The sequence below is a fragment of the Gopherus flavomarginatus genome, chromosome 7 (assembly GCF_025201925.1).
Source record: "Gopherus flavomarginatus isolate rGopFla2 chromosome 7, rGopFla2.mat.asm, whole genome shotgun sequence".
NCBI classification, from domain to species: domain Eukaryota; kingdom Metazoa; phylum Chordata; order Testudines; family Testudinidae; genus Gopherus; species Gopherus flavomarginatus.
The window spans coordinates 37,849,912-37,876,746 of NC_066623.1; the positions used below are offsets into that span (position 1 = coordinate 37,849,912).

The following is a 26,835-nucleotide window of genomic DNA, read 5'->3' on the forward strand; positions in this document are numbered from 1 at the left end:
GGATTGAAATTATGAGCTGCTTTTTTGTAGATTTCTATACATTTAAATTAGCCTTTGTAATTTTGCACTCTTAGTATGGCCATAAGGTGAACACTGCAGTCCCATTCCTCTGTGTTACAAAAGACAATACATTGAGGAAGACAGGAAAATGTGATCATAAACACTCTGCACTACGTAATAAATTACAACGTTGTAATTAACCTAAAGTAAATAAAAGTCGTATCCTACTTCCTTAAATTTAAATCGAAAAGAAAAACATAAACCCATTAGTATCTAAAATTGAAAAAAGGAAGGAAGGAAGGAAATTTAATGAATGTTCAGATGTCGCTCATTTAACTGTGGATATTTTAAAATTTTTGCCATCTTCAAAGAAAATACTTTTTTGGAAGAAATTTGATGAAGGTCTCCGCAGGAGTACTACAGTAGGACAATATTTCTCTCCCTCTGTCCCTCTCTCACATCTATTTAGTATTTACATGTTTTAGTCACAGGATGTCGCTGTTGACTTCATAAAAAAAAAGGAAAAACAAAGCTCCACCTTGCTTTGTATCCAGTCTCTCACAGCCTGAGATCTGGTGAATGATGCCGGAATCAAATGGAAGAACATACGTGTGAGAGTTTTCAAGAGATTTTCTTAATTTATGAACAACAGAAGGAAGATATATTAAAAAAAAACGGAAAATTTCCGTATGCCTCTTCAGACTGTGCTGTATTTTGCAGCAAACAACAGATTCAGCAGGCTTGCTTGACACCAGATTAAATCTGCACAAAGACGCTACAGGATATTTAAGAATATTTATTTTCTGTTAAAGACGTAGGAATTTTATCTTTCAAACCGTCACCTACACCGCCGCGCGTCCGCGATGGCCCTTCTCCGGAGAGACTCCCTGGTAACCAGGCAGCTGCTGCGGCTGGTTCTGTTGCACACGGCCTGGGAGGTGGGCAGCGGCCAGGTCCGTTATTCCGTGCCGGAGGAATCCAAACACGGCACCTTTGTGGGCCGCCTGGCCCAGGACCTGGGGCTGGAGGTGGCGGAGCTGGTGTCTCGGATGTTCCGGATGGTCTCTAGCGGCAGGAGAGACTATTTTGAGGTAAATTTGCAGAGCGGCGTTTTGTTTGTGAATTCGCGACTAGACAGGGAAGAACTGTGCGGCCAGAGCCCCCTGTGCGCCATTGACCTGGAGGTGATAGTGGACAAACCCCTGAGGATATTTCACGTGGAAGTGGAGATACAGGATATAAATGACAATGCTCCTGTGTTCCCTGAAAATAAAGAAAATCTGTTTATTTTAGAATCGAGATTACCCGACTCACGTTTCCCACTAGAGGGCGCTTCAGACGCAGATATTGGTACAAACTCTGTGCTAATTTATAAACTCAGCCCAAGTAAACATTTTACTGTAGATATGCGAACGAATGATGAAAAAAGTAAATCGTTAGTCCTTGTATTAAGGAAACCACTGGACAGAGAGGAAACCCCTGAGCACAGTTTATACTCACTGCCACAGACGGGGGCAAACCAGAACTCACTGGCACAGTTCAGCTGGTGGTCACGGTGCTAGATGTGAATGATAACGCGCCTGTATTTAATCAGTCACTTTATAAAGTCCAGTTACTAGAAAATGCTCCAAACGGATCACTAGTAATTAAACTCAACGCTACAGATTCGGATGAGGGAATAAATAATGATATTATATATTCAGTTCGCAGTGTCACTCCGCTCACTGAAACCTCCATGTTTAGCATAGATTCAAAGAGTGGTGAACTGAGAGTGAATGGAAAACTGGACTTCGAAGACGCTAGTTTACACGAGATTCAAATCGAGGCTACAGATAAAAATCCACATCCCTTGGCTGGGCACTGCAATGTTTTGGTGGAAGTGTTAGATGTGAACGATAACACCTCGGAGCTGGCCGTGACTTCCCTTTCCCTGCCGGTGCCGGAGGACGCTCCCCCGGGGACAGTGGTGGCTCTTATTAGCGTCTCTGACCGGGACTCGGGAGACAACGGCAAAGTCACCTGCTCCATCCCCCCGGACCTGCCCTTTCGGCTCGTCTCCACCTTTAAGAATTATCACTCGCTGGTGCTGGCGGAGGCCGTGGATCGGGAACGAGTGTCTGAATATAAGGTCGTGGTGACAGCCAGAGACGAAGGGGCCCCGTCTCTCTCGGCCAGCAGCAGCATTTTGGTGGCGATCTCGGATGTGAACGATAACGCTCCCGCTTTCCCTCAGCCCGTTTACACGGTGTTTGTGAAGGAAAACAACCCGCCCGGTGCCCATCTCTTGACCGTGTCTGCCTCGGACCCGGACCTGCGGGAAAACGCCTTTGTGAGCTACTCGGTGGTGGAGCGAAGTGTGGGAGAGCAGCCCCTGTCCAGCTACATCTTGGTGCACTCGGAGAGCGGGCACATCTATGCCCTGCAGCCCTTGGACTACGAGGAGCTGCAAGTGCTGCAGTTCCAGGCGAGCGCGAGGGACGCCGGGTTGCCGTCGCTGTGCGGGAACGTGACTGTGCAGCTCTTTGTCCTGGATGCAAATGACAACGCGCCCGCAGTGTCCCCGGCTGGCTCCATCCGCAGTGTCCCCGGCTGGCTCCATCCGCAGCTCGCCAGGGTCCTTGCTGGTTCCGCTGTCGGCCGGCGCAGGGCATGTGGTGGGCAAGATCCGAGCGGTGGATGTGGATTCCGGCTAGAACGCGTGGCTTCGCTACGAAGTGCAGGAGCCCGGGGCTGCGGGGCCTTTCCAGGTGGGTGTGTACAGCGGGGAGATCAGCACGACAAGGGCCTTGGAGGAGGCGGACGGCCCCAGTCAGAGACTCGTGATCCTGGTGAAGGACCATGGGGAGCCGTCGCTGTCCGGGACAGCCACTGTGAGCCTGTCCCTGGTGGAGAGTCCCCAGGCTGTGAAATGGGACTCGAGGCCAAGGGGCGGGAGCGAAGGGCCCCTGGTTGACATGAACCTGTAAGGCTGCCATGAAAAAAGATGGAGAAAAGTTGTTCCCTTTTGGCACACAGGGCAAGATAAGAGGTAATATTTGAGTGGTTATATTGTGAGCTTCTGTGACTATGTAAATCACCAGACAGAAGAGAGACATTAATTGGTGTGATTTGGAACAGAAAGAGTTACTTCTTTCTCTACAAGAAAGGACCATTAACACTAGACAATCTATTGTGGGATGTTAAAGAGGACAAAAGACTTTGTTGTTCTGAGTTTCCCTCCCACCATGAAGCTGAATCATGCAAGTGGAATCCTCCCATCAGCTGAGTTTACAGCTCAGAATGCATGACAGGAGGGAGTAAAACCCGAAACAAAAGGAACTAGGTATCTCTATTCTGCTTGGACTCTGGGAAGCAAGTTTTCTAGGTATAAGCAATAGATCTCCAGCTGCTTAGCCTGGGTTAGCCCTGAAGGACATAAAGAACTTGCTTATTGTAGACACTTCTATTAGCTTTTGAAATTTAAGATTGTAACCCATTTGTGTAATTATGTTTTCCTGCTTTAATCTGGTAAGTAACTCTCTAGTTTCCCTTTCCTATTTAATAAAACTTTATATAGTTTATTATAGGATTGGCTACAAGTGTTGTCTTTAGTGTGAGATCTGAGGTGCAATTGACTTGGTGTTTGATTGGTCCTTTAGGACTGGGAGTAACTTGAATATTTTTGTGATTGTTGGTGTAAGGGACTGTCTATTAAAAATGTGTGCCCACCATGGTGGTGAAATAGAGTGGAGTACCCAAAGGACTATCTGTGATTCCATGTTAAGACTGTTGTGGTGCCTGAGAAGTTCATATTGAATAATTGGTTGGTGAAATCGAAATATAGAATTCACAACCAATTTGGGGTTTGCACCCTGCTTCCTAACAGTCCACCCAGAGGTTGGTACTCACACTCCTGAGTCAGTGCAGAAAGCATTATAATAACATCCTATGGAAATGAGTTCCACAGATTTATTATGCATTGTGCGAAGTATTTCCTTTTGTTTGTTTCAAATTCGCTGCCTATTAATTTCATTGGGTGAACCCTACTTCTTGTTTTATGTGAACAGGTAAGTAACACTTCCCTATTTACTTTTTCCACACCATTCATGATGTTATAAACCTCTGTCATATCCCCCCTTAGTTATCTCTTTTCCAAACTGAACAGTCCCAGTCTTAATCTCTCCACCTATGGAAACTGTTTTATACCCCTTATCCTTTTTATTGCCCTTCTCTGCAACTTTTCCAAATATAATATATCTTTTTTTGAGATGTGGTGACCAGAACTTCACACAGTATTCAAACAGTGGGCATACCATGGATTTATAAAGTGGCATTATGCTATTTACTGTCTTATTATCTATCCCTTTCCTATTCGTTCCTAACATTCTGTTAGATTTTTTTGACTGCTGCTGCATGTTAAGTGGATGTTTTCAGAGAGCTATCCTCAATAACTGCAAGATCTCTTTCTTGAGTGGTAACAGCTAATTTAATGTATTTATAGTTGGGACTATTCTTCCCAATGTGCATTACTTCGCATTTATCAACACTGAATTTCATCTACCATTTTGTTACCCAGTCACCCAGTTTAATGAGAACCCTTTCTAACTCTTCGCAGTCAACTTTGGGCTTACCTATCTTGAGTAATTTTAAATCATGCCAATTTTGCCCTCTCAGTGTTCACCTCCTTTTAAAAACCATTTATGAATATATTGAACATCAGAAGTCCCGGTAAAGATCGTCTCCCTGCCCCCACTATTTATTTGTGAAAACTGACCATTTATTCCTATCCTTTGTTTCCTATCTTTTAACCAGCTACTGATCCATGAGAGTGCCTTCCCTCTTATCCGATGTCTGCTTAGTTTGCTTAAGAGCCTTTGGTGAGGCACCTTGTCAAAGACTTTCTGAAAATCCAAGTACACGATATCTACTGGGTCACTCTTGTCCTCTTGCTTCTTGACACCATCAGATAATTCTAATAGCTTGGTGAACCATGGTTTCCCTTTACAAAAGCCATATTGACTCTTCCTCAACGTATCATGTCTACAGTGCTTAAGAAATAATGGGCTCAAGCAATTAGGTGCTGCTGGGGCTCAAGCAATTTTTTTACTTTCATAACAGATAAGGCAAGCCCAGAAGTGACTGGGCTATGAACTGCCAAGCTTAGCGGTGCTGGGGCTCAGCCCTGGCAAACCCTAGCACAAATCAAGCACTGCATGTTCTGCTACGTGCATGATAACTTCGTTTTTTACTATACTTTCAGCCAATTTGCCTGGTAAAGATGGTATTTCAGCAGAACTATACAAAGTACTATAGAGGTGTTTCACAACATCTTGAGCAGCATTTGGAAAGAAGACATACCACAAGACTTCAAAGATGCTATTATCATAGGCACTGACTCGGTGAGTGCTCCGAGCCTGGAGCACTCATGGAAAAAAATTGTAGGTGCTCATCACCCATTGGCAGCCCCACAGATCAGCATCCCCTCTTCCCCCGAGTGCCTCCCACCCGCTGGCGGCCCTGCCTATCAGCTCCTCCCGCTCCTTCCCAGCACCTCCCACCTGCCAGCGATCAGCTGCTCAGTGGAAGTTCAGGAGGCCTGGGAGCAGGGTGGGGACAGAAAGAGGTGGGGCAGGGGTCGATCCTGGGGGGCAGAGGTGGAGTGGGGGAGGGAAGAGGTGGGGCGGAGGTTTGGGGGGAAGGGGTGGAGTGGGGGCAGGGTCTGTGGCAGAGTGGAGGTTGAGCATCCCCCCCCGAACTGAGGAAGTCAGAGCGTATGGCTATTATTATATCACAGTTTAAAAACAAAGGCACCAAAGCTGACTGCAGAAAATACAGAGGCATTTCTCTCCTCTGTACAGCAGGGAAAATACTAGCTTGTATTCTACTGCACAGACCCATTGCTAGTATATCTGAGAAGAATTTTCCAGAAGTGCAGTGTGGTTTCAGACCAAGTCCTAGTACCACAGACATAATTTTTGTCATAAGGCAGATCTAGGAAAAATTTTTAGAGCAGAACATGGACCTGTATGCAGTTTTCATCAACTTGACCAAAGCTTTTGATATGGTTGTCATAAACAGATAGCTAAGGGTTAATGTCTCTTTCACCTGAAGCACCTGACCAGAGGACCAATCAGGAAACCGGATTTTTTCAACTTTGGGTGGAGGGAATTGAGTGTCTGAGTCTTTTGTCTTTGTTTTCCGTCTGCCTGCTTTCTCTGAGCTTTGGAGAAGTAGTTCTACTTTCTAGTCTTCTGTTTCTAAGTGTAAGGACAAAGAGATCAAATAGTAAGTTATATGGTTTCTTTTCTTTGGTATTTGCATGAATATAAGTGCTGGAGTGCTTTGATTTGTATTCTTTTTGAATAAGGCTGTTTATTCAATATTCTTTTAAGCAATTGACCCTGTGTTGTATCATCTTAATACAGAGAGACCATTTGTATTTTTCTTTCTTTTTATATAAAGCTTTCTTTTAAGACCTGTTGGAGTTTTTCTTTACTTCAGGGAAATTGAGTCTGTACTCACCAGGGAATTGGTGGGAGGAAGAAATCAAGGGGAGATTTGTGTGTTGGATCGCTAGCCTGATTTTGCATTCCCTCTGGGGAAATAGGAAAGTACTTTTGTTTCCAGGATTGGGAACGGAGAGGGGGAGTCCCTCTGTGTAGTTTCACAGAGCTTGTGTCTGTGTATCTCTCCAGGAGCACCTGGAGGGGGGAAGGGAAAAAGGATTATTTCCCTTGGTTGTGAGACTCAAGGGATTTGGGTCTTGGGGTCCCCAGGGAAGGTTTTTCAGAGGGACCAGAGTGCCCCAAAACACTCTAATTTTTTGGGTGGTGGCAGCAGGTACCAGGTCCAAGCTGGTAGCTAAGCTTGGAGGTTTTCATGCTAAGCCCCATATTTTGGACGCTAAGGTCCAAATCTGGGACTAAGGTTATGACAATGGTAAACAGAGATGGTCTATGAGTTATTCTACCTGAACTGGACTGCCCAAGAAGGTTCGTACAGATCATCCAACTATTCCATGACCACACCACAGTGCAAGTGCCCTCCATTTGTGATTCTTCTGATGCATTTGAAATCTTGAATGGAGTGAAGCAAGGCTGTGTACTTGCTCCAGTGCTGTTCTATTTGTTCTTTGCCTGTCTCCTCAGCCATGCCACAAGGAACTTGGATCAGGGAATATACATCCACCACAGACTCAGTGGCTCCCTCTTTTATCTTCGAAGACTCAGTACCAAGATCAAGATGCTGGAGAGACTTCTTGTTGAGGCACATTTTGCAGATAACTGTGCCTTGATGGCTCATAGACACAATGACCTTCATGTCATCAATAGGTTTTCTGAAGCATCCCAGCTATTTGGCCTCACCATCAGTCTCAGTAAGACAGAGGTCTTGTTCCAATCAGAACCTCATTCCAGTGCCTCAGTGCCAGCCATCTTCATCCAAGGCATGCAGTTGAAAAATGAGGATCAGTAAAAGTATTTAGGCAACATTATCTCAAGTGATAGTTCCCTTGATAAAGAAATTGCTTCCAGCATCAGTAAAACCAGCCAGGCCCTTTGCCAACTCCAAACAAAAGTCCTTCACCAACACAACATTCCTCTCTCCACCAAATTGAAAATCTACAGTGCAGTGGTTCTAAAGTATCTCCTGTATGGATCTGAGACATGTACTCTTTATAGATGGCACAGTAAACAGCTTGAGCAATTTCACATGAGCTCCCTCCACTCAAAAATGAGCATTCACTGGCAGGACAGAGTGATCAATATTAAGGTTCTTGAGAGAGCAAACACAACCAACATTCAGGAAATATTCAGAGCAGAACTTAGATGGACTGGAAATGTCATCAGAATGGAAGACCACTGTCTCTGAAACAGATCTTGTATGGGGAGCTGAGTCAGGGCAAAAGAAAGAAGGTTTTCCATATAAGTGCTTCAAAGATAACCTGAGGAGGAATCTCCAGTGGGCTGGCATCAGTTTCAAAGAACTCAAGCAAATGGCTCAGAACAGGACTCGCTGGCAATCTCTGACAAAATCAGCATGTAACAGGTTCAAGTGGGATTGACAAAATCATCTCCAAGCTGCACATGAAAAGTGCCACAAAACTGCATCATCAAACCTCAGAGATTTGACTTCCCATGCCCTCAGTGTGGCTGACTCTGTGCATCAGGGTAGGACTTCAGAGAAAATTGTGACAATATCATCATATTATTGTCAGTGATGGACTACCAACAATTTCGTTGAGCATTTCACAGTCACTGTCACCATTTTGATCACGTAGTTAGCAGTGTAGTCCTCCTTATATTCTTATTGTTCAAGTATGGAATTTCTATCAATAGAGATTCTATGGTATAGTTTGATTCATTTAAGATTTTTATTTTATTTGACTATGCTTTTTTCACATATAGTGCCACTCCCCGAAGCGTGTAACCTACTCTGCAATTCCTATGTATTTGGCATCTGGTGTTACCATGTCCCATTGATTATCCTCAGTCCACCAAGTTTCCCCAATGCCTATTATATCAATATCCTCATTTAATGTCAGGCACTCTAGTTCACCCATCTTAGTATTTATACTTCGGTCATTTGTATATAAAGTACTTGCACATTTTGTCAATATTCAGTTGCTTGCCTTCATGTGTTATATTTAAATAAGGGGGTCTTACATTTAACTGTTCCTCACTAACTCCTACCTTCCCTTTACCAACTTCTTTCCTATCCTCTTTGCTAGGATGTAGAGTTCCCTCTTTAATAAATTTATCCCCAAAAGATATTGCCTCATGTGGTCCTCTGCACCTGTTGTTTCCCCCCCCCCCCAGGCCTTAGGTTTAAAAAATCCTCTGCAACTTTTTTTTTTATACGCTAGCAATCTTGTTCCATTTTGGTTTAGGTGGGGCCTATCCTTCGTGTACAGGCTCCTCTGTTCCCAAATGCTTTCTCGGTTCCTAATAAACCTAAAACACTCCTCCATACACCATCCTCTCATCCAGGCATCGAGACTCTCATCCAGAAATTCTGCCTAATTCACCCTGCAAATGCTACATGAATTCCTACTTGAATTCTTTCAGTTGATAAAACCTCCCATTATTCATCTCCACCATGATATTGTACCCGCTAAAACTGATGTTATAACTATTTCCTGTGTTTCATATTTACTTTCTGAAATAGACTGTAAACTCTTTGGCACATCGCCAGTGCATTGAAATTGCCTGCAAGGCGCTATGCGCATGTATTGCACTCCACCACTACCACCAGTGCCATCCTCTTTCTAATCATTGCTACTAGTGCAACTGCTACTCCTCATTTTGATTATGAGGCAAAATATATCAGCCTGACTGATGACAAACAACTGCCAGTTGGATCGTAGCTCTGCATTGGCAGAGCACTGGACATTATTAGATCAAGTTTTAAGCCCCTTCACTGCACTTCCATAGGCGATACGTTTGGGCAACTGACAGAATAACTAGGCCCCTGATTTTGTTCTTCAAAGCTCTCAGTGAGCTGGAATCGGAAAGGCCACTTCTCCCTCTGTGACCATAACCTCCCGAGATGGCTGAGATCCTCTAGGACGATGAAATGCCTGATGTAAAGAGTAAGAATAGTGACAATGGGAAACAGAACCTTTGCTGGTTCATGAGCAGGGAACTCCCTTCCTGAAGAGCTGAGGATTGCAAGGGTCCTGGTCATATTCAGGACAAAATACAAGACCCAACTCTTTGACATAACCTTCCCATAACATACTCGCTGGCTCATACCAACGCACACGCTTCCACTTGCAAGTGCTTACACAAACACAAAAGCGAAGCAATTCAAAGCTACTATTCTGCTTTCTCGTAGAAAGAGGAATAGAAATACAAGGAACGACAAGAATACAAAGAAAAGAGAAAAGTGAATTTGATCCTAGATATCCCTGGACAAGGAAGAGAAACAAAATATGAGCGCTGCCTGGGCTGTAATCCAGTCACACATATCAGTTTTGTAAGGTGCTTAGATACCATGGCGTTGGGCGTAGTATAAAATATAGATAAATATATTTCATCTACTTTTATTAAAATGATCTGTAGTTGGTAGCAGCTGAACTTCTATTTAAAAGTGACTTCTTATTAGTAGGAAATACAAATTGATCTTTTCAAAAGGGAAATCTTAGTTGTTTCACAGTTCAGCTGTTCGTAACAAATTTTATTCTCCATTATAATTCTTGTTCCTTCTACTAAATGAGCAATGCTGGACACTTGCTCAATAAATGATAAACAGTAACCCAGGAAACAATCGAAGAACATTTTATTTTCCACTGCCTTTATCTTCGTGTGCCCCAAAGCATTTTACAGGGTTACCGTAAATTATACAACTACGGAGTTAAATAATAAATAATAGAAAAAAGAAAGACAAATTAAAAAGTAAAGCGAAAAATGTCATAGAGGAGATTTTAGAGCTGGAGAGTCATTGGGCAGACATCTATAAAAGACTTCCAAAACGATAGAGCTGGGGAGGTAAGACTGTGGACGGAATGCGAGGAAATAGAGCCTGAACCAAACCTCATTAAAATTAGTGAAAGATGACCATTCATGTCAATGGTGTGTCACTGAGGTTTGAATCAGGCCCTAAAGGAGCAGGAGTGGGGAGGAGAGAAGGCGAGAGTTTCAGAGGACCCATGAGGTAGGATAGAGCAAGTCAGGGAGGGTTTCAAAAACGAAACAAAGTGTAGGGAACTCCTGTTTTCAAACGTCAGAACTCAAATCTCTTTGTGAAAAAAAGGCCAGAATCATTAGCAAAGTAATTTTTTCAAATGTTAACTGAGATGCTTGTGGCATTTTCCGTTTCTATCAATAAAAAGTGGACACTCTGAGTATTAGAGACGGAGGAAAAATATAAAATAGATATTATCATTTTACATTTATATCTGCTTTACAGATAAATATTTCGATATTTGTTTTATTTGGGGAAAGAAATTTCCTTCAGTCTATTACTGGTTATTACAGCATCATTCACTCAGATTTTCCTATGCACAGATGTAATAGGAGAATGATCAGAAATCAGATTATGTTAGATATAAGTAACATGAAAATATTTATTCTCGATGGATTAAATATAAATACGAAAAAATAATTTGGTGCTGTGACTCACGTGTACCACACTGTGGCGCTGTCTACTAAAAAACGCGTTATCCCAGAAAATGAAAACAGCTCCGCCCTGGGAGGAAGAAAACGCTGGCTGCCCCAGCCTCAGAATAACAAGATCACACCGGATGCGACAAGAGCGCATGGAATTCATAGTGACAGTACTGCAGGGCAGCTCAAAATACTATATAGAACGGCTGGTAATTAGTTAATCAGATTTGAATCTAAAACATTCCGCTTCCGCGATGGCTCTTCTCCGGCGAGACTCCCTGGTAATCAGACAGCTGCTGCGGCTGGTTCTGTTGCACACGGCCTGGGAGGTGGGCAGCGGCCAGGTCCGTTATTCCGTGCCGGAGGAATCCAAACACGGCACCTTTGTGGGCCGCCTGGCCCAGGACCTGGGGCTGGAGGTGGCGGAGCTGGTGTCTCGGATGTTCCGGATGGTCTCCAGCGGCAGGAGAGACTATTTTGAGGTAAATTTGCAGAACGGCGTTTTGTTTGTGAATTCGCGACTAGACAGGGAAGAGCTGTGCGGCCAGAGCCCCCTGTGCGCCATTGACCTGGAGGTGATAGTGGACAAACCCCTGAGGATATTTCACGTGGAAGTGGAGATACGGGATGTAAACGACAATGCTCCTGTTTTTTCGGTAAATGACTTAAATATATTTATTGCAGAATCTAGATTACCGGGCTCTCGATTCCCGCTAGAGGGCGCATTTGACGCAGATATTGGTACAAACTCTCTGCTAACCTATAAACTCAGCCCAAATGAACATTACACTCTAGACTTGCAAATGAAAAATAATCAAATCACATCTGCCGATATAGTTTTAAAGAAAGCACTGGATAGAGAAGAAGCCTCGGTGCATCATATATTACTCACTGCCACTGATGGGGGTAAACCGGAGCTCACCGGCACAGTTCAGCTGGTGATCACTGTCCTGGATGCCAATGATAATGAGCCTGTATTTAATAAGTCAGTCTACGAAATAAAATTATTGGAAAATACAGCTAATGGTGTATTGGTAATGACTCTCAACGCCACAGATTTGGATGAGGGAACTAATAAGGATATTTCCTATTCTTTCATTAGTCATCTTCCCCCTAATGGAAGAGACTTGTTCAGTATAAATTCAGATACTGGTGAGATCAGAGTTAAAGGAAAAATTGATTTTGAAGCACACAATATATATGAAATTCGAGTTGAGGCGAAGGATAAGGGGAATCCCCCACTGGCTGGACACTGCAAAATTGTGGTGGAAGTTTTAGACATGAACGACAACGCTCCAGAAATAACAGTCTCTTCTCAATCTCTGCCGGTTCCGGAGGACGCTCCCCCGGGGACAGTGGTGGCTCTTATTAGCGTCTCTGACCGGGACTCGGGAGACAACGGCAAAGTCACCTGCTCCATCCCCCCGAACCTGCCCTTTCGGCTCGTCTCCACCTTTAAGAATTATCACTCGCTGGTGCTAGCGGAGGCGGTGGATCGGGAGCGAGTGTCTGAATATAAGATCGTGGTGACAGCCAGAGACGAAGGGGCCCCGTCTCTCTCGGCCAGCAGCAGCATTTTGGTGGCGATCTCGGATGTGAACGATAACGCCCCCGCTTTCCCTCAGCCCGTTTACACGGTGTTTGTGAAGGAAAACAACCCGCCCGGGGCCCATCTCTTGACCGTGTCTGCCTCGGACCCGGACCTGCGGGAAAACGCCTTTGTGAGCTACTCGGTGGTGGAGCGAAGTGTGGGAGAGCAGCCCCTGTCCAGCTACATCTCGGTGCACTCGGAGAGCGGGCACATCTATGCCCTGCAGCCCTTGGACTACGAGGAGCTGCAAGTGCTGCAGTTCCAGGTGAGCGCGAGGGACGCCGGGTTGCCGTCGCTGTGCGGGAACGTGACTGTGCAGCTCTTTGTCCTGGATGCAAATGACAACGCTCCCGCAGTGTCCCCGGCTGGCTCGGTCCGCGGCTCGCCAGGGCCCGAGCTGGTTCCGCTGTCGGCCGGCGCAGGGCACGTGGTGGGCAAGATCCGAGCGGTGGATGCGGATTCCGGCTACAACGCGTGGCTTCGCTACGAAGTGCAGGAGCCCGGGGCTGCGGGGCCTTTCCGGGTGGGTATGTACAGCGGGGAGATCAGCACGACACGGGCCTTGGAGGAGGCGGACGGCCCCAGCCAGAGACTCGTGATCCTGGTGAAGGACCATGGGGAGCCGGCGTTGTCCGCGACAGCCACTGTCAGCCTGTCCCTGGTGGAGAGTCCCCAGGCTGTGAAATGGGACTCGAGGCCAAGGGGCGGGAGCGAAGGGCCCTTGGTTGACATGAACGTGTCTTTAATGATCGCCATTTGCTCGGTGTCCGGGCTGTTTGTGCTGGTGATTTTCCTGTACGTTGGCCTGAGATGCCACCCTCGTCCGGAAGTGATGTGCGGGCCTGGGAAAGCCACCGTGGTGTGCGCGAGCGAAGTGGGGAGTTGGTCCTATTCCCAGCGCCAGAACCGGAACTTGTATATAGGGGAAGACACCGCCAAGAATGATCTCATGGTTTTCAGCCCCAACTTCCCTCACTCTTTGGAAAATGGGGAGGAGAAACGGCAGGAGGTCAACCCAAATGATGCAGGACAGGTAAGTCTCTGGATGGAATTTTATGAGTAGTCTCAGAGAGGACTGTGATAGTATCTCTTCTGCTTTTTGTATAAATGATTATTTGAGATGGCTTTTAAAATAAAGATATTTGAAAGTAATCACTGATTTTTTTAAGGACACATCTAACGGTTTCACAAGGAATGAATGATGCTCAGTAGTGATTTCTGTATTTTTGATGAGTGATTTGAAGCTTTGGTGAAATTTAAGGAGAGGGTTCAGTCCTGGATAGATTGTTTTTCATAATGAAATTTAATAGTTTAAAGATATTTTCTTTTTTTAATGATACCCTTTAATTTTAATCAGTAAGTAACCCGGAGGTGGTTTTAGTTAAAGTCTGCAGAAAAATCACACTTTTTATTTCGCACTGATTTCGAGCTGACATAGATTTCAGCCTCTGTGTGGTTTGATTTTTAGGAACTGAAACCGTGCAACAGCAGCATATATTTAAATTTCTGAAAAATTAGCTCTGATTGTGAGTTGTTAGATCTGCTAGATTTTATTTATTTATTGTTTTGAGCAGACTGTCACTTTCAAGGAGTGTTCCAGTTCGATTTTATTAATCTGAAAATAGACGCTTGATTTCCTTCTCCATCCCTTAATGAAAACATTGTTGTTTTTACTGCAGTCCCTGACTTAATTTTAGTCTTAGTTAAAACGAAGAAATGGAGACACTGTAGCTCAGAAGTAAGATGAAAGCTCCTGTTAGGAATACAAACATTCACATTTTTTCTGTGTCCTACAGACAATTGGAGGAAAACTAACATGTTGCCATCTTTTATTTTCCCAATTTTGTAGCAAAATTCTCACAACGGGACAAGTATTCCTGTCAGTAATGAGAGTTTGGAATCAATGGTGGACGGTGTTTCTTTTTCTCAACACTGAGGCACTAGTGGTAAATGCAATCGTATAATATTGTATGGTGAAAAGTAGTTATAAGAGTTAGGCCAAAGCATTGAATTTCAGCTGTCCTCCTGAATACAATTGCTAAATATATATTCAGTGGAGTCTGGAGATGGTAGGATCTGACAAATGGACATTAGAACTTCTAAAGGTTTATGGGTTTAGATTTCAGAAATTTCAGCTACTGATGTAGTGGGAAGAAGTAGCTGTGAAGAGAAAGAGAGGACCTTATCTTGATTACACTAGTATAAATCCAATGTAATTAGGCATTCCAATGGCCCCATCCTTTACCTATAAGAAACAACGAGTTCCTATTGGCTTTATAAGGAATAACTCATATCCTGGGAAGCACAGTTGTATGAATCTAAGTATTGATTCATAAATATAATATTATGATGATTTTTCACCTTATTCTTTTGAAGCATAGGAACTGCCTTACTGGATCACACCAATGACTGTTACTGTAGCATGCTAGTAGATGTCTTGAAGAAGATGTAAAATTCCAGTGACAAACACTAGCATGCCTGCTGGAAGTTTCTTCTTAATCCAAGACAGTTGTTGGTTGTTTAGGTCTTGAAGGAGGAGGGTTATATACTTAATGCCTTTTTGTTATGTATAGTGCAAGAGAAGATATTTCAAAAATACCGAGTCCTGGTGATGAAGATAACAATAATGGTTATTTGTAGCATAATCATATAAATGTAGGGCTGGAACTGGAAGCACCTCCAGAAGTCATCAAGTTCAGCCCCCTTTGCTGTGGTGAGCCAAGTGAACACATCCCTAACAGTTGTTTGTCCAACTTGTTTTTTAAAACTTCCAATTATGGGGATTTCACAACCTCCCTTTGAAGCCTGTTCCAGAGCTTAACTATTCTTATAGTTAGAAAGTTTTTCCTAATATGTAACCTGCTTCTTCCTCCCTTTGCATTAGGCCAGTAAACCCTCAAAGAAGGCAATTAGATTGGTTTGGCATGATTTGTTCTTTAAAAATCCATGCAGGCCATTCCTTATAACCCTATTATCCTCTAGGTGCTTACAAATTCATTGTTTAATAATTTGCTCCAGTATCTTTCCAGGTATTGAAGTTAGGCTGACTCTTCTAAAATTTGCTCCTCTTCTTTGTTCCCCCTTTTAAAGATAGGTACTATGTTTGCCCTCCTTCAATCTTCTGGGAACTCACCAGTCCTCTACTTCTCAAAGATAATTGCTAATGGTTCCAAGACTGATTCAGCTAGTTCCTTAAGTACCCTAAGATGAATTTTATCAGGCCCTGCCCACTTGAATTATCTAAGGTATCTAAATATTCTTTAACCTGTTCTTTCCCCTACTTTGGCTTTCATTTCTCAAATTATTTTTTTGCCGGTCAGTCTAATTTTAAACACTGACTTTTAGGGATTGATCTTTGAACTTGAGTCACTGATATCATGCTTGCCACCCAAGAAGGAGATTGCAAGTAAGCGGAGGTTTCATTTTAACTATAGAGTCCATGTATTACAGGAATGATCACCTTTTTTGATAGTAAACAAGAAGTAAAATCGGATTATAGGAATGGATAGATATTAATCTGAATGTTCTCTTTCCCTTTTATTTTATCTGAGGTTATTCAACCGGTTTTCCCGTCACTATAACATTTAGGTTATTTACAAAATACACAGTAATTACTGAAAACCAGAATAATGTTTCAGTGTAAGCAGAACAATCTAATATCGAAGGAAACAAAATAAATGTCGTCAGTGCAGATGCATCTACCAGAGAATCTATGTCATCTAAATTGCATTGTTTATTTCGCTGCAATGGTCTAGGAAAGCTCCATATAGAAAATTCTGTTTTACAGAAATAAATAAAGGCTAATAGAAGTTAGCTCTAAATTAAATGATGGGGTTGTAAATGCATTGCAACAGAGCAGGCGCAACTTCAAAGAGGAATTTGACTGAGAGCACCCAAGTTACTAGTGGAAGGAACACGCTTAGTTCTAGACTAATGCTCGTTTCTGGGTTTTTTCCACAACAGAAAATAGTAGCTGGGTTAAGCAGTGATTTACTTTTACAATATGTACTAACTCAAAGCTAAACCAGAGAATAATGACTTTCTACCCCTGCCCCTCAGAATGGAGTCTTCTATACATGACAGCTTCGACATCGTAGAATTCCTTGCATACTATGGAAGATAATTTCCCTCTCATCTTGACACTCACAATCAGCTGTCAGTTAAACAACAGTTTGTGCAAACCCTTACCAAAGCCTAACGTATTCATGATATCCCCACACCAGCAATATTTGAGAGAAAATATCATTTTTAATGGTCGTGGGAATAGAAAAATAACCAAAACATGAGACTGAATGAGGATTTTCTCAACGGTACCTCCTCAGAAGCTGTGTGCTGCACAGGGGCCGCTGATACAGAAGTAGTACTGAGGAAGTGGAAATCAGATCAGATCTCCAGCTGTTAGAGAAACTGGGATTCCCACAGCTAAGGACCCCTCTGGTCCTCTGAACGGAGGGGGCAATTCCCAAAGAAGAAAAGAGATGAGGGAAAGCGGTTCTTGTGAAGAAAAAAGTTGTGTGTGTGTCAGAAAATGGCCAGAGGGACTTGGAAGGGATTCTCATTGGAGCCTCTACTGCTTTTAAGAACCACAAAGAAGCATTGCAGGAAGTAGTTAACTGTAAAAGTAACCACTGGTACTTTCTGATTTGGGGACGTGGGCAGAAGGAGATTCCAATCTTTCCAGACTCTAGGACTAGGACACAAACAGGAAGGAATTAAGACATATTTAAAAAACAAACAAACAAACAAAAAACCGGTTTCCACTACAAGTCATTCAGAGAGAGAGAAAAAAACAAATTAAACTATTTTTAGACATCATTCTATTAACATATGTTTGGAAATGGTAAAAAAAAAGTTAACTAAGTTAATGGCCGCAGAACTTTGGAGGCTGAATTCAGGTAATATATTTATATAGGAACACACAAGCCACGGATATTATGGTGATATATATGCGATAAAATGCAGAACTATGTGATAAATAAATTTCTCTGTGACCACTTCAAATGTTTTCTGCGGACTCAGTTACGGCTGATGAAATTATTTTGTAACTGGGCTGTCATGAGACCATCTCAAATTGTTGATGATAAAAATCCCTATACTACATCACACCATCACATACACATATGTCATTTGTTGAGAGAGATGACTGACTCAATAGAGATTCAGAATCTGGGTATCCGAATGTGAAAATAACCTTCTTTAATTGCACTATGTGTGGGATGAATGTGTATATTTTTTCTGTATAACTAATTTCCAGTTTGCATGCACTTCAGTATCTCTTGACGCGATCACTAACAGAAAGTTAGAAATGGGAACGTTGCCTAAACATTTTGCAGAGCAACTTTTAAAAGCACAGAGTAAGAGAAAACAGATAAACCATCCAGAGGAGAAAACAGAAGAAAAGCAATATATGAGATATTAAAGCAGCTGACTACAGTTCAAACTACTTCTCCCTCCTCTCCTAGGGCCTCCTGCTGTTCATCTCACATGATTTATGTTGTGACTTTTGTTCTTTGCACAACAAAACTAGTAAGAACAAACCACAATGGCATAGTTAAAGCCCAAATAAAAGTGTGTACTAAATACATAAACATGCAACTCCTAACTACATACCATGTCTGATTGGTTTTTAGCAGTTTCTCAAAATATAGAACAAAATAAGCACCCCTACAGGGATCACAAACTATTTAAAGGGATAGTACCCTATTCATATAGATAATGACTTGTAACTAAAGAGATATTATATCATTCAGAGCCACAGTGAAACACTTGACCTGCCTACGGAGCTCCATAGTATTGACTTCCTTAGAGAAACTCTGAGGCCATTTTTCCTGTCCCTTTCGTTGACCTCATTACTAAAGAAACCCTCTGTTCTACCTTTACATAAGTTGGATGATTACACAAAGTTATGTATTATCTTTACATATATCTAGTGAGCTCACTGCAACTTGATAACGACAAGATTGTATTTTCTATGTTTTCTGAAAGTTAGTTTTATAAGATAGAAAACATATTCCAATGAAAATTGATCCCTTTCCTAGATGCATTTATTAAGAAATGGAAACTTCTTCATGGCATGTCACGTCCTCACATTATCACCAAAAATATCAAGTCAGTCAAGCAATCAATCACTCAACAAATCCCAGCTGTTTCTAGACACCCTTATTTTAAATAGCTATTTAAGAGGTCTTCAGATATAAATATTTTACTTGAATATAATTTTCCATAATATCAGAAAAGATCAGCTTATGCAAGAACAGCATTTGAAGTAACCAGTGCCCATGGACAGAAAATAGAAATATTAACGAACGATGAAAATAGTATGATATTGCATGTATTACTTCAGTCACAAGGTGTCGCCGTCTACTTAAAAAGGTATTTCCTTAAACAGGGAAAAACACAGCGCCAGCCTGATTTAGAGCAGTCTGAATAAAGCTCAAGAAGATGGCGGAATAATGCTGGAGGAAAACCGACTGGATTTAAAGCATTAAACGATAATATTTTGGCACACATTTAAAATATTTTTCTACGTTTGCGAGATATAAAGCAGTAACATTTTACAAAGAAGAAGCATCCTACGTCCGCGATGGCTGTTTTCCGGCGAGACTCCCTGGTAACCAAGCAGCTGCTGCGCCTTGTTCTGTTGCACACGGCCTGGGAGGTGGGCAGCGGCCAGGTCCGTTATTCCGTGCCGGAGGAATCCAAACACGGCACCTTTGTGGGCCGCCTGGCCCAGGACCTGGGGCTGGAGGTGGCGGAGCTGGTGTCTCGGATGTTCCGGATGGTCTCCAGCGGCAGGAGAGACTATTTTGAGGTAAATTTGCAGAGCGGCGTTTTGTTTGTGAATTCGCGACTAGACAGGGAAGAGCTGTGCGGCCAGAGCCCCCTGTGCGCCATTGACCTGGAGGTGATAGTGGACAAACCCCTGAGGATATTTCACGTAGAAGTGGAGATACAGGATATAAATGACAATGCTCCTGCTTTTTCCGTAAATGAAGATAGTTTCATTATTGCAGAATCGAGACCGCCGGACTCACGTTTCCCACTAGAGGGCGCGTCTGACGCAGATATTGGTACAAACTCTCTGCTAACCTATAAACTCAGCCCAAGTGAACATTTCACTCTAGATGTGCAAAGAAAAAATGATCAAAGTAAATCTTTAGTGCTTGTTTTAAAGAAAGCTCTGGATAGAGAGGAAACCCCTGAGCATCGTTTATTACTCACCGCCAGCGATGGGGGCAAACCGGAGCTGACGGGTTCAGTTCAGCTGGTGATCACCGTCCTGGATGCCAATGATAACGCCCCTGTATTTGATAAGTCAGTTTATGAGGTGAGTTTATATGAAAATGCTCCGAATAGTACATTAGTTATGAAACTCAACGCCACAGATTTAGATGAGGGAATCAATAAAGACGTTTTTTATTCATTTAATAACCGGATGTCTACCAAAATAAAAGACATTTTTAGCCTAGATATTAACACTGGCGAAATAAGAGTGAAAGGAAATATGGATTTTGAATCTCAGAACACATATGAAATTCAAGTAGAAGCTGTTGATAAAGGACACTCACCGTTGGTGGGGCACAGCAAAGTTTTAGTGGAAGTGTTAGACGTGAACGATAACATTCCTCAGCTGGCCGTGACTCCCCTTTCCCTGCAGGTGCCGGAGGATGCTCCCCCGGGGACAGTGGTGGCTCTTATTAGCGTCTCTGACCGGGACTCGGGAGACAACGGCAAAGTCACCTGCTCCATCGCCCCGGACCAGCCCTTTCGGCTGGTCTCCACCTTTAAGAATTATCACTCGCTGGTGCTGGCGGAGGCGGTGGATCGGGAGCGAGTGTCTGAATATAAGATCGTGGTGACAGCCAGAGACGAAGGGGCCCCGTCTCTCTCGGCCAGCAGCAGCATTTTGGTGCCGATCGCTGATGTGAACGATAACGCCCCCGCTTTCCCTCAGCCCGTTTACACGGTGTTTGTGAAGGAAAACAACCCGCCCGGGGCCCATCTCTTGACCGTGTCTGCCTCGGACCCGGACCTGCGGGAAAACGCCTTTGTGAGCTATTCGGTGGTGGAGCGAAGTGTGGGAGAGCAGCCCCTGTCCAGCTACATCTCGGTGCACTCGGAAAGCGGGCACATCTATGCCCTGCAGCCCTTGGACTACGAGGAGCTGCAAGTGCTGCAGTTCCAGGTGAGCGCGAGGGACGCCGGGTTGCCGTCGCTGTGCGGGAACGTGACTGTGCAGCTCTTTGTCCTGGATGCAAATGACAACGCGCCCGCAGTGTCCCCGGCTGGCTCGGTCCGCGGCTCGCCAGGGCCCGAGCTGGTTCCGCTGTCGGCCGGCGCAGGGCACGTGGTGGGCAAGATCCGAGCGGTGGATGCGGATTCCGGCTACAACGCGTGGCTTCGCTACGAAGTGCAGGAGCCCGGGGCTGCGGGGCCTTTCCGCGTGGGTGTGTACAGCGGGGAGATCAGCACGACGCGGGCCTTGGAGGAGGCGGACGGCCCCAGCCAGAGACTCGTGATCCTGGTGAAGGACCATGGGGAGCCGGCGCTGTCCGCGACAGCCACTGTCAGCCTGTCCCTGGTGGAGAGTCCCCAGGCTGTGAAATGGGACTCGAGGCCAAGGGGCGGGAGCGAAGGGCCCTTGATTGACATGAACGTGTCTTTAATGATCGCCATTTGCTCGGTGTCCGGGCTGTTTGTGCTGGTGATTGTCGTGTACGTTGGCCTGAGATGCCACCCGGGTCCGGAAGTGATGTGCGGGCCTGGGAAAGCCACCGTGGTGTGCGCGAGCGAGGTGGGGAGTTGGTCCTATTCCCAGCGCCAGAGCCGGAGCTTGTGTGCAGGGGAAGGCACAGCCAAGAATGATCTCATGGTTTTCAGCCCCAACTTCCCTCACTCTGCAGAGAACGGGAAGAGGAAGATGGAATCCGATTTCACACCAAATGAGAAAGGAATGGTGAGTTTCTATTGTGCGATATGTATGCCTTGTTTATATTTTTCTATAATTATGTCTTATTATTTGGTGACATTTTCCCTTGGTATAGTTCTCTGAAGAGTGGATAGTTCTCTGAAGATGTCCACGCAGTGTGCAACGGCAGTCAAAAAAGCAAACAGGATGTTAGGAATCATTAAAAAAGGGATAGAGAATAAGACGGAGAGTATCATATTGCCGGTATATAAATCCATGGTACACCCACATCTTGAATACTGCTTACAGATGTGGTTCCTCATCTCTAAAAAGATACACTGACATTAGAAAAGGTTCAGAGAAGGGCAACTAAAATGATTAGGGGTTTCCAACGGGTCCCATATGAGGAGAGATTAAAGAGGATAGGACTTCTCAACTTGGAAAAGAAGAGACTAAGGGAGGATATGATAGAGCTATATAAAATCATGAGTGGTGTGGAGAAAGTGAGTAAGGAAAAGTTATTTACTTTTTCCCATAATATGAGAACTAGGGGCCACCAAATGAATGTAATGGGCAGCAGGTTTAAAACAAATAAAAGGAAGTTCTTCACACAGCGCACAGTCAACCTGTGGAACTCCTTGCCTGAGGAGGTTGTGAAGGCTAAGACTATAACAGGGTTTAAAAGAGAACTAGATAAATTCATGGTGGTTAAGCCCATTAATGGCTATTAGCCAAGATGGGTAAGGAATGATATCCCTAGCCTCTGTCAGAGGGTGGAGATGTTGGCAGGAGAGAGATCACTTGATCATTACCTGTTAGGTCCACTACCTCTGGAACACCTGGCATTGGCCACTGTCAGCAGACAGGATACTGTGCTGGATGGACCTTTGGCCTGACCCACTTTGGCCATTCTTATGTTCTTATGTAAAAAAGAACTAGATAAGTTCATGGAGCGTAGGTCCTTCAATGGCCATTAACCAGGGTTAGTGGGCAGGGATGCAAAAACATGCTCTGAAGTGTCCCTAGCCTCTGGTGCCAGAATCTGGGAATGGGTGACAGGATGGATCACTTGATGATACCTGTTCTGTTCATTCCCTTTGAAGCACCTGGCATTGGTCACTGTCGGAAGACAGGCTACTGGGCTGGATAGACCATTGGTCTGATCCATTATGTCATTCTTATACTCTTATGATATATGCTTGCATCTTTTTTGTTGAAATGAAAGGATGTCAAGTACTATTGAAATAGTAAATCTTAAAATGACTTTCTTTTACTGTTGTATACATGAAGGAGGAAATTGACTTGTGAAAATAATGGACGAAAGCACCAGGAGGAATTCTTTATCTAAGCCTTTTTCTGTAAATCCATACATTTATATTTGTTTTCTTCATCAAGTTCAAGAAGTTCATTATATAATTTTGAAATTGCATAATTGAAGACTAATGATCACTATCAACTTTTCAGTCTGTGGATGTCCTCTGTTTCCTGGAGTTTGAGATACAATAATTTAAGTATGCTCTGGTACCTCTTCCATACAGATAGTAATATGTCCAGGTCATATTTTTTCCTTTTAAGTGTCTCCCCTACTCATTGCAGGCTCACGACTGTATTGCCCTAAAAGGAGAAGTTTAGGATTGGCTCTCACTCTTGCTTTATTCCAGTTTTTGGACATAAGGGAAGTTGCTGAATAGGAACTTATTTGAATATGTATTATCTGGTTTGGTAAGAAGAATATATTGTTCCATAGAGGTTAGTGAAAGTTTCCTGCAGGCAATCGTTATCCACTAGCTATTACTATCCCAATTGTTCTATGCTACAAGCTCTGTAGTTGTGCTCCTCAGTTCCACAAGGTAAGGGGCTGCTACCATCTTTCTTGCATAATAATTTATATGATGGACCACTGCCCAAATAAAATGCAACATGGAGGACTGTGATTCTTCTAATACCTCGATAGGGATTTTTGTTGACAATTTTACCATCATGGCTCTACTAAACCACATTATTGTGAGCTTATTTTATTTGATTAATTTTTTCAACAGAAATATAATGTACGTTGGATAATGTTCCCAAATGGGGGATAGTAAGTATCCTAAATAAGATACTTTATCAAGATTTTTTCACAGTGGAAGCTGATTTTTTCTTATATTTTTTATATAATTGATTCTAAAACCCAACGCTTCTCTGAATTGGATGATTTTGTTCATAACATGAAGCAATAGGGTAAGGAGATCTAAAATCCTCATTAAAACGTCATCAGTCTGTAGTACAACTTTATTATTTAGGCCTCCTGTATTTATTCCAGCATTACAGTACATTTTACTACTTTGTTTTTGTTTGGAAACGGTTTCAAGGCAGTTAAAAATAAGAGTGGTGGTAGGGACAGCCCTTTCTGGGTGAATCTCTGAAGGCCAATAAGTTCAGAGCAGCTATGACTAATTTGGAATCTGACGATTAGAGTTTTATAAAGGGATTCCGTCTACCTCATAAGTTTTTCTCACATCAACCAGTATTCTTCTGAAGTAAATTCCATTCTACCTGATCAAAGGCTTCTCTGGATCAAAAGACAGCCATATGCCAAGTGTACTATTTGACTGACCCAAATGGATTACACCTGGAACTCTCCATAGGTTACCCACTACTTGGAAACATCTAATAAATGGTCTCTGGTTTCTATTAATTACTTATGCCACCAGAAGGTCTACTCTAGTGGCAAACACCTTGCCAAATTCCTTCATATCAGTATTTAGTAGGGAAATATGTCTATATGAGGCACAATCAATTTCATCTTTATCAGACTTCACAATCAATGAAGTATGGGCTTCTAACATACATTTTGGAATTTGCAAAGATTTGAAGAGTCTATTAAATAAAATGCTAAATCTGCTGCTGAATCTTTATGATATTGACTAGAGACCCCAGCAGGGCTTGGTTACATTATAAATGTCTTCTGCACTGACAGGTCTAGTTTAGCTTCTCAGTTGGTTCTTAGTCAAAGAAAGTAAATTAATAGTTGCAATATATTTTTAGCGGATTTTTATTTATCTAGATTTCACTTGTATAGAATAAGTGTGAAAATGCTCAAACATTTGGTATATTTCATTGTTTTATTATTCAGACTTTACCACCTTCTATTTCAATAAAGTTTATCTTTCCTCTCACTTGCCTCAGTCTATAAGCTATAAGCTCACAGATGACTCTTTCCATTTAATACGTAAGAAAAGCTTTAAGTTGCCCTGTCTGTGTTGTCAAGGTTTTAGAAAACGTTTTGCCTCTGTTTATTTATGTAATATATATATTACAATATTTTAATTCCTGGTAATAAGCAGTTTCTTTTAGGTTCCCCTTCTCTCGCTATTACAGTCAGTGTACCGCAACATACCGTTTTATATGTTTCTCATATGGTATTAAGACTTTCCTTTGTTCAATGGTACTGAGTCCCTCTGAAGGGAGATATGCATGCCTTGATATAGCAAAACATGTCAGCTCTTGTTTAACTTTAGACATAATATTTGTCTCATTGACTTCAATGAAACTACTCGGGTTTAAAGTTAAACAGGTGTTTAAGTGCATTGTTGGATGGGACTCAGTGTCCATGCTTTTGGCCTTCATTGCTATTGTGCTCAAGGAAGATGCCATCACTGGAGGTTGGCCTTGCCCTATAGTGGCCTAATTGAAAAAGGGACATAAAGAAGACCTGATCAGTATGTGGCTAATACTGGTATGTGCGTTAGGGGGATAGAAAACAGGGAGTAATTTCTTACATATGGATTAATTTCTCTTCCTGAATCAATAATTCACATTTCCAAAGGTACTTTGCATATTTGTAGGCCAGTCAAACTCATCTTCCCTTTAAATTATCTGATCTATTTATTTGTGGGTTAAATGTTAAATTCAGGTATCTAATATTTACCTTTTTAAAAACAAAGCTAAGCAGAGTGGGGAAGAACTTGTCAAAGAAAGATTTTTATCTTCTTCTGCTAGAATATACATTGAGCATATGATAATCTCTTTGCCCACAAGGTCATACCTTATTGTTATGAATTGACAAAATTTGTCTTTTTTGACATATTTGGCCTCCAAGTGTAATGGTTTAGAAATCAGTCTAGCCACTCCCTCCATCCCTTTTGACAATACTGTAGACACACAATTCCTGCCTGAACCAAGAATAGTCTATTTCTTCTTTCACATTTCTAATGAGGTTATTGTAAAGACTCGTGAATACATAAGTAGTCTTTATTTTTTGTAAGTATTCAAACCACTAAAATTTTAATTAAGGTGCTAAGATATTGGGAATCCTGTTAATATAAATCATGCTTTTTTCATATAACATTACCGCTTCTTGTCAAATGTAATATTATTGTCACTGCTACATTTTCGCTTTTCCTGCTAAATCACTTGTAAATTTCCCATATTTATACCAAACACGTTTTAGTATTTTTTGACTTCTTGATCTGTGAAGGCTGAAACACTTTTTCTCTCTCCCTTTCCCCTCTTTGTTTCCTTCTTAGAGGATACATCTTTATGGTGGGAAGCGTCCTACTCATCCACATCAGCCACAGTCTATCAGTATCTTAGGGAAGATAGGTAGTGTCTTCTCTTTATGGCTTATCCTCCTGTATCATCTACATTCTCTTCATCACAGGATGTTCTCTTTGGAAATTACCTGTTCTGGTTACAGGTCTCTGGGGTTTAACGAGATGCCACATTGATTTGGTTTCTTTTCTCTGTTTTTAAGTCTGATCCCAACATTATTAGCAGGTTTTAACTGAGTCTCAGTTATGATAATATAACCTGAATTTTAAGGGGAAATCAAAGTTTAAGAAGGAGGGACCAGCAGTTTCTTAAATTGGCACAATGCAGAGATCTGGTGTTTCTTCTGAGTGCCTTTCTCATTCTTAATGGGAGCAAGGACAGGGTTTGAAAAATAGAAATGCTTTTTCTCTGCACTTCCAATGGGGCACGACATTCTCTAATAATTCTCATTAAGTGATCCTTGTTCTCGTAGTAGTGCAGCCAATTATACAATTGGGTGAGTCTGTGAATCTACGTGTGGAAACACTGCATGACATGTTCTGTTTTGGTACATAGGAGCTTCTTTCTCCTTCCCAAAGAATTATCGTAGGTCAGGGCTGGCTCCAGGCACCAGCCCAGCAAGCAGGTGCTTGGGGCGGCCAACACAGAGGGGCGGCACCTCCGGCCCTTCGTCGGAGGATCCCTCACTCCTTCTGGGAGTGAAGGACCAGCTGCCTAAT

The 26,835-nt window shown here is 42.8% G+C and overlaps 3 protein-coding genes and 1 pseudogene across 6 annotated transcripts in view; all 4 read left to right on the plus strand.

Annotated features, from left to right (window-relative positions):
• LOC127055759 (protocadherin alpha-C2-like) overlaps nt 1-26,835 on the plus strand; it is a 267,861-nt gene that overhangs the window by 20,323 nt on the left and 220,703 nt on the right. Inside the window, exon 1 of one of the 4 annotated variants that reach the window (XM_050963074.1) lies at nt 11,224-11,566. The exons of the other annotated variants lie outside the window; for them this stretch is intronic. Within the exon in view, the coding sequence (XP_050819031.1) occupies nt 11,339-11,566 (228 nt within the window). The 5' untranslated portion in view covers nt 11,224-11,338. Of the gene's footprint in view, nt 1-11,223; nt 11,567-26,835 lie in introns of those variants that run through there. 4 annotated transcript variants of the gene reach the window in all.
• Nucleotides 864-7,452, plus strand: LOC127055196 (protocadherin alpha-5-like; annotated as a pseudogene).
• LOC127055197 (protocadherin alpha-13-like) lies at nt 11,799-15,127 on the plus strand. Its single transcript, XM_050961909.1, is given in 3 exon segments — nt 11,799-13,588; nt 13,590-13,708; nt 15,052-15,127. Coding segments are annotated over 3 exon segments (1,896 nt in total). The 5' UTR covers nt 11,799-11,887.
• The window catches only part of LOC127055786 (protocadherin alpha-8-like), a 146,320-nt gene continuing 138,598 nt past the window's right edge, over nt 19,114-26,835 (plus strand). The window contains 2 exon segments of the mRNA XM_050963140.1: nt 19,114-21,496; nt 21,498-21,631. Coding sequence (XP_050819097.1) covers nt 19,259-21,496; nt 21,498-21,631 — 2,372 coding nt within the window. The 5' untranslated portion in view covers nt 19,114-19,258.